The following is a 12490-nucleotide window of genomic DNA, read 5'->3' as shown; positions in this document are numbered from 1 at the left end:
TCTCCCCCCAATGTAGGTGGGGGGGGGGGGGGGGAAAGTCCTCCTAGATACCTTGTCAGGAAATATTTCCTGAAAATTTTTGGTTTTCACAGATTAGCTTTTTCCAAGAGAAAGGTTGTCTCTGGAATTGCTTACCAAAAGTTAATTAAAACTTGTGATCCAAGTGATGAGCAGCCTTAAAAAAAACCTATTCTGTGTAGGTGCTCTTCGCTTGTTATGTACTTGCAAGTTTTAAACGTGAAATGACAATGTACAGTTTAGTGTTTTCAATTTTTTTAAGCATGCAGATTTGGTCGTTGTTGCACAATAGCTAATTCTCCCGGGAAAGGAGAGCAGTTCCCATGTGCTTTGAAATGCTACAGCTATGCAACCGGGGCTGGAAGTGCTATTTTAAACAGCCATATCAGCAGAGCTTGCTGTAGGAGATAATATGTCACAAAAGGGAGTATGACATCTAGTTTCACCTAGAAGATAAACCTTGAGTAGATATGCAGGGAGAAACAAGACTGTCAGGTTGTCCTTGAAAAGAATGGCCTATATTAATGAAGAAATGTTCTCCAGGGCATATGCTATTTAGGATATTTAATTTCATCTCCAAACTCGTCTGATCTGCTATGAAGAATATAGTAGAGAAACGGTAGTTGTGTGTAGTCTCCCGCATGCCATGATTTCTGAGTGGGCATCTCACTGCTTTATTTTCAGAAAGGTCACAGCCTCAGAAGTTCACGTCTGAAAAACCCAGGCCCCAGCCTGAGAAGTTTCCCCAGCACTATTAATATAAACGCCCCACACTTAAGCAGGGCTAGCATGGCCTCGTGCGCATCCCAAACAACCCTCTCTACGAGCATGAGAGCTAACGCGCTCTTCCTTTCCTGTCACGCTCAAATACCCTTGCAGAACCGTATTCTGCTGACAGAATTACAAGATAATTATAGTTAGGTGTTTTGTATTCACTTAAGTTAATCTACCACTTTTATTTTTCACTGGGGTTTTAATCAGGCAGGAGGCACTTCAGTTGGTGTCAGGTGAATTATTTTTCAGTCGTTCACTACACTGCTCTTCTTCATACTTGCTAGGGCGCTTCTGGCTTCCTGACAGATGTACAAAGAAAAATACTTATATGATCTAAAATGAAATACGTGTTTCTCTTTCAGGTCTAGATGTTGATGGAATATACAGAGTTAGCGGCAATCTGGCAACAATACAGAAGTTACGATTTGTTGTCAATCAGGGTAAGTGATTCCTCCACCCTGGTAATGTTTTGTTTAGTACTTAACTGTCTCAGATGACAGTATTTCAGGATCTGCTATACATTAGTGGCATAGAATGATGAGCTGTGTGTTGGAAAAGAGAGGAAAGGGAAGGTAGAAAGATATTGTACAGAGGGAAATGTCAGCTAGGAGAGAGTGAAAACAGCAGAGTAAGCAGAGGAAAATAGTAGTTAAAAAAAAGAGATAACAAACTTCTGAACACACCAACCAAACCAAAACAAAACAAAAAAAAAAAAGAAGAAAGGAGGAAATGGATACATGAAATAAGGTGGCAAAACAACAAAGCATATGTAGAAACCAAAGAATCAAAGTGAAGGGGGAAAAAAAAAAAGATTAAAAGAAAAATAGCAGATTGTTTAGATGATGAAAGTTAAACAAAACCAAAAGTAGAAAAGGAATCCAAAGGAAACCAGCAAAAGAGAACAAGGTGCTGAAAAGAACTGAAAAGAAATTACAAAAAATAAAGTATTGGCTCTGTCAAAGTCAGTGGAAGATTTAACACTGATTTTGAAAAAGCAAAGATTTGACCCCAGGAAATGAGAAGAGGAAAGATTAATATTTTGGGGACTTGAGAACCAGAATTAGAACCAAATATTGAGTTGCAGTTTTATTTACCGAACATATTTCCACAGATTCCACATATAAGGAACGTATTTCCACAAAAACATTTTTCACAGATGTAGCCTAAATGAATCTAACATTGACCAATAGATACTGTTACAGGTGTGAAGGCCAATATTAGTAGCTAAGTAGGATACATGACAAATCCATTCACCTCTCTGAACAAAGTCTTGACAAAGACTAAGAATTCCCCACATTTAATAGCTTAGCAAATATCGATGACAGTGAACCTCCTGAAACTACTTAAGGAGAAAATCAAATGAAGCTTCTCAGAAATTAGGAAAAATACTCAATCTTAAATTGCATTATAGACTCTCTACACTTTGGAATTATTCAAGTATGAATACGAAGCTGCTGCAACAATTTCTCCTACTTTTTATTAACTGTTTTAAGTTACTTGGAGACTGTTACCAGAACTGCTAAATAATGTGTCTTGTAGGTGGTTTTTTTGAGATGATAGCTGTTGGAGAACAACTTCCTCAATTAGTTTTGTACTATACGTAAACTAAGACTTGTGACTGAAAAATTCTTATGAAATATGAGATATGAGAGACATAAAAATATTCCCACCTTCAAGTCTTCATTTACATCTCCAGGGAAGGTTTCAGGGGAGCAGTAGATGTTAGCGACCTCTTCAGCTGCTCCAGATCAGTCTTGTCTTCAGTTGAAACTAGAGGATGAACTATGGTTTATGAGGAATCAGTATTTATGCCAGAAAATTCAGTGAGACTGAATAAATCATCAGGCTCATGGTTTTGACTCATTACTTGGGTTCCCTTAGATTTATAGTTGTTGGGTATTTGCATGTCAATAATGTAGTCTGCCTTGGCTTCCAAATGATCGTACACTGTATTTTGTTTGGAGACAGAAAGGCAAACCCAAGATTTTCTATCCTTCTTCACTGACTAGGATCTTTGCTCAGGAAAAAATGTGCCATAACAATAATGGTCCTGTCTGTCATGTCTCGTGGCATCCAAAGGTTAACGTACTTGAGGTTAACATTACTTCTCAAGTTTTCACCTAAAACAGATGGGCTGATACTGTAAATCTAGACAGAAGTCTAATTTGGCTTTTTCCAGCACAGAGGTACCAGGAACCTTTTTCTTCTGGTTTATACTACTGTGAAAAATGAATATATAAATGTGAAGTTAATAGTACATTAAAGCCACTCGGACACTGGTTACTTAGGGCATGTGCAAGAAATCTGCCAGTGGAGTGACCAAAGAAAATTCAAAAACTAATGCCCCTGGAGAAGTATGTTATCATCTTATCAGCTGAGATAATTAGTATTTCTTATGTTAGTCTTTAACGATACAACTAGGACACTTATACATTTCATATAGTAACAAAATAGATTTTCAATGGGAAGTGATCCAGCCAAGCCCACCTTATACATCCTTTCGATACAACTAGGACACTTGTGCATTTCATATAGTAACAAAATAGATTTTCAATGGGAAGTGATATTATCCAGCCAAGCCCACCTTACACATCCTTTAAAATCCCAGCTAGTAAAAATCAGAACATTCAAGAAATAACACAGACACAAAGAATGGCTGTAAGTTAGCAGGCCACTGTTTCAGTTGCTTAAATAACATCCTTTCTCTGTGCTACGTAGAAAACTGCAAAGCAGGAAACAGCCCACTGAGTCACCCTGTACCTGCAAAAGCCGCAGTGGGGGCATGGGGGTAACAGTATTTATTTAATGGGTGCTTGGGAGAGCAACAGTGGTTCTCACCCGATGTCCCCAAGATCCCGATGTCCCCTGTCAGTTGGATGCTGAAGGCAGTAGCAGTTTCAGACTGTTTCATGAAGTCACACAAGTGACTAGGAAAAGCAGCCTGTGCTCCCAATCTGCTTATTTACCAGTTCTCAAAAGGTCTGCAGTGGGATGATGTTTAATAACACATTCTCCACACCTTACTTTCACACGGTAATTACTGTGGCCTCCTCATCTCCATCCCCAAACCTTCATTTTTCAGTGGTTAACAGTGGGAAAGCAGTATTTTTATATATGATTTTCCCATAGATTTTTTCCATTATTTTAGTTAAAGTTTAATTTAATTATGAATGCAAACAAATGTTCTGAAAAATCCTATTTACACTGCAGAGATTTACTGTGCAATCAGTTCTTATACAGGCCAAATACTTAATAGGCCCTTCCTTCCTGCTTGCTTTGCCATTGTGTTACACCTACAGTTATAGGCTATAAATAACATGTATACTATTGAAAATTAAAGATCATAGAAGACACTTTAGGCTGCCTGCCATATCAAAGCATTTTTTATTAGAATGATCATTAATTAAAATATAGCAAAGCTTTATTTGGCTCCTTTTCCTGTACTGTTAATGTCATCTGCAGCATCAAAAATGAAATAAGAGAGAACTGGTGAATATGAAAGGAAAACAAACTAACAGTTGACAGCTTTACCATTAAAGAAGAAATAAGAACTGTAAAAATTTCAAAAGCCCCTGAAATTCTAGATTTTTGGTGATGAGGATGGGTTTGAAATTAAAAAAAAACCAACCATACCTTGTATTTTTTTTTAAATTGTCTGAATATACTTCGTGTTTCATCCTTATTTCTTGAGGTAGGCAGCTCCTGAAGAGAGCTTTGACCTTGCCAACACGAACATCAGCAGAACAAACTACCTTATTTACTTTATCCATTTCACAGAGTTTTCTTTTTCTATAGAAGTCTATTGATATCACACCTTTTTTGCTTCTGTGCAACAGGATTATCTTTTATCTGTGATTTATTTTCCCATTAACAGCTGAAAAGATCAGTTGATCATAAGAGGACCAGGCTATAACATCTCTCAGCATTTTTGTAACTCTAAGTCATCATTTTTCAAATCACTGAATCAAGGCAGTAGAAGCTGTTTGGATGTAACTGACATCAGGAAATTTGTACTTTTCTTAGTGTACAAGCACTGAAAGAATTTTGGGTGTAGAAACTAAGTTTCTAGTTATTCAGTGTTTCTGACTGAGAATCTATGGTAAAGGCTATTATAATACCCAGAGACATTAGACAGAGATGCCCATTCCTCTTATGCTTTCCATATTTTTGGTTGTCTAATAGTTGCAAAGTTCTAAATAAATTAAAAAAGTTAAAAATGTGGAGGACTTTTGCTGATTTCAAGCAAGGTCTAGTAAGTCAAAGACTTCACACATATTTTTAAGGATATTCTTGTAATTCACACCTGTAAGAAAAGGGATAAGGTACTGTAAATGGGTCTGCTAAGCCATGTAAAGTGTGCTAGCACTTCTAGGGGATGAGGGTGCTGCTGAAAGTGTTTTGGCCCAAAGCCCCAGGGTGGGGTTGACATGGGCAGGGGCGGGGCAGCCCCAGGTGGGGCTGCTCAGGGTCATTGACTCGCCACTATATATGAAAGTGGGGCGAGGTGATCCCGGTTTTCTGAGGGGATGCTGACAGAAAGGCAAAAAGTGTGTGAGAAACTTAAAAAAAAAAGATTTCATCCATAAGGGTGTTAGTAAGAGTGTGAATCTGTGGTGCGCTCTCTGCTCTGGTGGAACCCGTCGTGTTGACACGCACTGTGATGTAATGAGGTAAGGACCTTCTCTGTGCGAAACCCTGCGGGTTCCCTGTCCTGCTTGCACATGCAACTATCTCAGCAATCCTTAATTGCCCTCTGTGTTTGAAGACCAGAGGTACCTGAGGGAGGAGGTAGAAGCTTACTTCTTTATGCCTCCTGTGCTAAGCTGCTGGGTGGCAGGAAAGGTATTCAATTTCTTCAACTGTCAAACAAGCAATTTTCATGAGTACTAAATTAACTGAAAAAGTGGAGCTATAAAGGGTTCATAACACACTGCTGAAGCACTAAGATTCTATCCTAATGCATATATGTTCAGGGAAACTAACCATAGAAATACAAATTTCAATGCTTAGTGGTTCATTCGGTGAGTGTTGGTTCATACATAATACAAGAGCGATCCTAATTGTCTTTATAACCGATGCTTTGTTTGCAAAATGCTTGGTATTTGCTGTACAGATGACCTTTGCATCCCGTTATTTCATTTGGAATACCTTGTGCATTAGCTGCGAAACGTCACTTTCTCTACAAAGGTCAATTACTGTGTTTTTACGCTGTGGTTACTATACTTAGGTACCAAAGGGTTTGTGGTGAAAATATGAATTGTTGCAGAGGCTAAACATTATGTTATTAGAGAGGAACGTTTCTCATGGAACATAGGAAAGATATCTGAATTAGCAACTACACTGGGGAAAAAGGTGAATTTAATCTTACCCTGATATTACATCAAATTTACAAAAAAAAAAACATTTTCAGAAAAAATTCCAATATTTCTGTTCTTCCCTCTATATTAATATACTGGAATATAATTCAGTTTCAGAAAAATTAAAAGTAAAATTTAAACCACAAATACGTGAACTGATTGCGAATATTTATTAACTAAATAATTTAATAATAAAGAAAATGCCTACTTGATTAATTGTTACAGAGTAAAAATTACAATAAAACTGTCTTGATCAGTGCTTTGCAGAAGCACCATTACTGTCTGTGCAGTTGTTTAACAAGGATTTAATTGGAAAGATAAGTGAATGCACATTTAAAAGTATTGTTAATTTGCTTTATAATCACCCCATCCTTCACAGTATTGACAGCACCAGGCACAAACCCCTTTCTCTTTTACAAGTATTATTTTCCATATGTGCACAATAAATTCTGAAGCAGTAATTGGAAATTTTATGGATTTCAACATACCTAGTGTTTTGAGTTTATAGGTGCCATATCCCTTCTCTAAAGGTAGATCATAGGTGGCATTTTAAGTAAAATCTTTGCCTTTTATTACTTACAGGCTGTTTTGGAGGTTATGGTGTAGTAGTTTGATTATTTTTTTTTTCCATTATTTGTTTTTCTTTTTTAAGGAATATCTAATTCCTATTTACTTTTTCTTTCCATTTAAAATATCAACAAAATCCTCATTGCAACATTATTTTTGATTTAATAAACAACAGCCCTCAAAACCGGTGATCTTCAATATGTTTATATTCCATCTGTACTTATATTTATTGTTCTAAAATGGCTTGGTTTAATCTAATTGACAAGTAAAAGCCTAGACCATATGAGCAGCTAAGGATGGTACCTTTAACCAGCAGGATTCTTCAACTGTACTGACATGTTCTTTATCAATGAATTATGAGAAAAGAGGAACAAATCTTGGGATTTTTTTTTTTTAATATATAATATTACTGATTATATGAGCTTGCTGGGACCGTATGTGTGAGCCTAGGCTATGAAGAACCAGGATGGTTTCTCAGTTGTCTCTGCCTTGATGGGCAGAGCCTGTGGAGCTGACACAAGACTGAAGCTGGCTTTGAAACGGAGCCGCCAGGTCAGCACAAATGGGCTGGGTGGTTTTGAAGCAAGCATTTAGAAGGAAGAAAAAAAGGGAGGTGGGGTACTGGGAGGGAAGAGAAAAAAAGAGGCAGCTCCTTTTCACAGCTTTATTTCTTTAAAATTAAAAAAAAAAAAAAAGAAGGAACAAAAAAAGCCAACAAAACTCATTCAAAAATATCCACATGTTTCCATTGACCCAATATATCCATTTCAAAGGCAGCCAGCAGCTCCGGTCCTGGCGTTAACAAAGGCTCTGTGGGCAGAGGAGAGCAGGTCCTCTGTCAGCTGCCAGCTTCCAGAGAGCAGCTACAAACACGAAGGTCCAACAGGACTGTTGCAGGCTTTATTTTAAAATTGCAGCAAGGATCACTGGAAAAACAGGGGGTGGGGGGAAACAGGATTTGTCCTTTCTTGCAGTTACTTTTAGCTTGTGGGTCCTTAATTTCTTGTGCCTATGAATTAGTGATACTTCCCATTGTATCCTGCCACCTCATGCATTTTTAGATGTTTTAGGATGTTGTTGATTGTATTTTTCAGGCATAAGTGTGCCTAAAAACACATTGAAAGTGTCTTGGTTGGGGTCTAACCTTAGAGACACCCTCCAGACCTGGTGACATTCTCCCTGTGATCAAATATGGCCCAGGCAGCGAAGCTTTCCTCGCTTCTCCTAGCAGTTATTCCTGTAACCAGTCTCACCGAGAAACCAGTAAGAGTGGTCCAAAGTTCACATTGGAAATATCAGGCTCAAACTGGGTTACTTGTTAGCTGAGAACCCAAATGTCTTGAAAGCTTTGAGTCAAAAATAGTTTTTTCTTTCTTTTCACACTTCCCAGGCAGGAACAGAAAATAAAATGGACTGGAGCAATTTTCAGAAATAATTACAAAACAGCTTGTTTCTGGGTTAAGACCTGCATATGCGAAGCTGTAGCCAAGAATTTTTTTTTCTTTTTTTTTTTTTTTCCCGAGCTTTAGAACTCTGTCAACAGAATACTTTAATTGAGCCCAGAGTAGTTGGTGAATCAATTAATACGTGAGTGTTCTGGTGTGGGTTCTTCCCTTTTCTCTCTCTGTGTGAATGTCTATTTTAAGATCCAGAACATTTTTTTTTTATTCAAAAGAAGGTGTGATTTCTGCATCTTACCCTTCCTTTTCTGGAGGGGAAGTGGGGAAAAGTATAGTACCCTAAACAGTGGTTTTGTAGATTAAGTCAGGTGATGAAACCTGATGGAAATACTAATTTTTTCACCCCATGTTTTGAATTATTTTGTAAATAATGTACTTTGTATACAAAAAAAGGGATGACAGAGCTAAAATATTTTTTCTGATATAACTTTTTTTTTTCAGTGTGAAAGAAAAAAGGGAAAGCTAATCAGAATTATAAGTCTTAGTTGCCCAATCCATAGCCCTAGACAATGCACAGTTTCTCCTACCAATGGTATTATCATGTTTTCCTTTTCAACAGTGTGATGAATAAGTCAGGGCAGAAGAGGCAGTAAACTAGGTTAGTGTGGTCAGCCACAAACATACCATGGATTTTATGGCACGTATTGTATGATCAAGCATTTAAGACACGCCTTTTATTTCTTTTTCTAACCACAGCACTATTTGCGTTACAATAGCTTTTTGCTTAGTAACACTTCAAGAAGTTGAAGAGCTTCTTGATAACCCCTCAAGGAGTGTTATTTAGGCACTGAGAAGGACGGTAGGTTTGCATGCTGTAGCAAGGGATTGCCTTTTTTTTGGGATGCGCATCGTTGTCATGGGTAACCCTTTGTTTGGGTTTGTTGTTCTGATAGTAATGCTACAGGAAATACCATTCCACAGAGCTCCAAAATAACAAGGAAAGGAAATAATTCATCAAGTCATTTGTTAACAATATTAACAAGAAAACTTTCTAACTATGATTTTTAGGATGATGGAACAATCTCCAGAAGCTGGGGGTTGCCAGGCATGTTTATAGATAAACTGAACCAAGTGTCAAAGGTATTTTGTGTGGGAACGTGCTGCAAGGAGATGGATACCCTGGAGAACTAGGCTGCACGGCTCCTGCTTAAAACTGGTCATGCTCAATGTCTTAGAAGATCATGGTGTGGCCTAATATTTGGGGTTTTTTTCTCTCCTGTGGTCAATATGTGTAATTCTGTGGTCTGTATGTAATACTAGCTGACAAATATGAACTTGGGTTAGGGTCTGCAACAAAAAGGATGATGTTATATGTAGATGCACGTTACATAATATTATGCAGAGTGGCAAGGGATGAGACGTTACCACACCACAGAATTAGGCTTTTTCATGGTATTTGTGGTCTCCTGTATACTGAGAACTGGGAAAATCATAAATCCTGTGGTAGATAGAACTGTTGTGAGTAGTGAGTGATTGTGGTTGGGGGAGACTTTGGTAAGACATTTCTCTGTTGAACTCTATTGGTTATTTTAGTAGGAGGTAAGAGTTGTGGGGGCCAAACCGGGACATCACTGAGTGCCAAACTGGAAAATGTTCAAAGGAAAAAAAAAAAAAAATTTGAAGTGTCAATGATAACTGGGGACTTTTGCTTTTATGAGGAAACCTATGTTCTTTTATTGACTGTCTTACTTGGTGGATACAGTCTTTCTTTGATTTATTTTCAGCAAGAATATATTTCTGTTTTCTTAAGAATAAAATTTCAAGTCACTCATACTATTATTCTTATGGATTTAAAATTGGATATTCCTGTCTCTTTGCTCTCTCTTTCAGTATTATTGTGTAATTTGCTGGAATCTTTTTCATGAGCAAATTATTATAGTCTTAAAGCATCTTCCCTTAGTACAGTCTTTGGACATTTTGGCCTTGATTCAGTTAACTAATAATTGGTTTTTAGTGCCACTTGAGAGGATGCTGAGTATCAGAGTGACAGTCACAAGGTTGTCAAACGTAGCAGAGGATATACAGGAGAGTTGTGCTCTTGGAAAGCTGGGTGCTAGAAGCCAGGTGAGATATCTTAGTGTTTAAAAAGCATTAGATACTTATATACAGGCAAATGATTTTTTTTTTTCTTTTTACTACATCATTGGCTTTTTCCCTTACGTATGCATGGTGGCATTCTTTTATGTATATAAAAAAACATCACATATATATTTAGTGGGGAAAAAAACAAAATTTACAAAAATGAGCTTTAAGAATCCTGATATAAAAAACTGTTGTGTTCCACTGTCCCAAACAAATAAATACAGAAATATAAAGAGAGATGTGCCTTTATCCTTGTTTTGCAAGTCTCAGTTTGCACTTTAGACTAATTATTGTAGGGATTATTAAACATATTAATTTAAACCCTTAGAGAGGTAGTCACACTGTATTTTAATTTCAAAGTTATGCATGGTACCAGAGTCTTAGAAGTGAGAATGTAGCATAGCTCTCACTTGAGCTTTCAGCTCTCATCTGAATCTTAACACTGTTCAGTCTGTAGCGTGCCTGTTGTCAGTAAAACTAACAGGGATTGTTCTGATCTCCTGAGTTCAAAGGTCCTGTTTCCCAACTCTACTGTAATAATCTGTGCCTAATCAAAACCTTCGTGTGGACAAACACCTCAGGGTGAGTTGTAAGAATGATGCCTTTTGAAATCGACCTATGAATCCATGGTTCTAATTACAACACATTGTCGTCTTCATATAATTACTATTATTATTCATACAACATAACCATGGTAAAATTTTGAAATAATCAGGGTTTGAAGACCTGAATATAATTGAGCAAATATTTTATAATATTTTTGCCCTTCTACTTCACAAGCAATGTCCAAGATACAGCCAAATCTGCTAGTTGGTAATCTTGTTCTGCGCCCCTATTGCACTTTTATTTTTTCCCTATTACCAGCTGATATAACATAGAAGACTTGACTCACCCATGAGTTGCACCCTGGGCTGGCTTTGGGACGTAAAGGGGCAGGCGATATTTTGGGGTGACAGCGGCCTGAAGTTAGTCTAAGCCAAAATCCTGCTGATCCGCAGACTCCAAGCGTGGCATTCCTTACCTCTCAAGTTGAGTAAAGATCACTGTAAGAGGTACCTTCAACCTGAAACCAGTTTTCAAATGATGTTACCAAACCTTGGCTGCAGTTGGTTTCATCATACTTTTAAATCCCATGTACTGTAAAGAATGGACTGTATAGACTGTTAGAAGATGAAAAAAATCTCTTGAAAAAGAAGGGCTTATTTCTGGATTTTTACTTGCTGTAGCATACCAAAGAGATTTCTTTTTTCCAGTGTAATCAGGTAATTAAACAAACAAATGGGGATTTCAAAACACACTTCCATCAACCAGCATTATGTGCTTGTGATACAGAAGATTGAGAACGACTTAATTAAGTAGATAGCAGCAATGAAGAGAAAATGGATGTGAGGAGGAGGAGACTACTTGCTCTTGGTGGGACTTTCTTTAGCTGGTATCAGATGCCTTTCTAAAGACAGAGCATGGCTGCAAAGGGAAAAGGAAAATACAGGAGAAAAATGTCTAGAAGTCTTTGTCTTTGGTGATATAATTTCTTACAGTAAGATAAAATCATTCTTGCAGTAAGATGATAAGATCTTTCTTACAGGAAGAAATAGCTGCTTTCTCAGGCTTTTGTTCAAACATAATGTTGACATCAGCTGAGGAGAGAGGATAACTATTTTCAAAAAAAGTAGTGGCCAGTGCTCAGAAAAACAGTACATTACAGCATCTGAGTAACTTTAGGCAAAGGTGTGTGATGCCTGACTTGATCTGTATGGGTGGGACAGGAGAGAATCGATTGTATCTAGGAAAAAGAGTACCCTTGGGAGGACAAACTAGGGATGTGAAACTGTATGAGGACATCTGGGCTAAAGAGAGATAAGAAAGAGACAACCAAACCAGATGAAAGAGCAATACTTGTGGTCTCATCAGCTGACCTGCTGAATCTGGGGAAAGAAACTTTCCTTTGTTTTTTTCCATGTTTAATGTTTTGCACAAATGAAGATGCTAAAGCAACTTAGAGATACGTATTTTTGAATCAGAGCCCAATGATAAAGCATTCAAACATAATGCAAATAATTGCAAACTGATGTATCCAGCTTTTTTTAAAAAAAAAAAGAATAAATAATTTAGCTTTACACATGGGCAATCCTTACTAAAAATTGCAAATCAGAACTCTTCTGTTTGAATGTATTTTATTTTGTTAATGGATTCACTAATATGAAAGGCATCTAATTGTATAATGTATTATTA

General features: G+C 37.3%; 1 protein-coding gene across 1 annotated transcript in view; it reads left to right on the top strand.

The window, feature by feature from the left end:
- LOC104506545 (rho GTPase-activating protein 15-like) overlaps positions 1-12490 on the top strand; it is a 170591-nt gene that overhangs the window by 62380 nt on the left and 95721 nt on the right. The window contains 1 exon segment of the mRNA XM_010147522.1: positions 1155-1232. Within this exon segment, the coding sequence (XP_010145824.1) occupies positions 1155-1232 (78 nt within the window).

Source organism: Eurypyga helias, unplaced genomic scaffold (genome assembly GCF_000690775.1).
Source record: "Eurypyga helias isolate BGI_N326 unplaced genomic scaffold, ASM69077v1 scaffold3372, whole genome shotgun sequence".
NCBI lineage: Eukaryota > Metazoa > Chordata > Aves > Eurypygiformes > Eurypygidae > Eurypyga > Eurypyga helias.
Note: the sequence above shows the minus strand (reverse complement) of the source record. Positions and strands in the feature narration are given on the sequence as shown.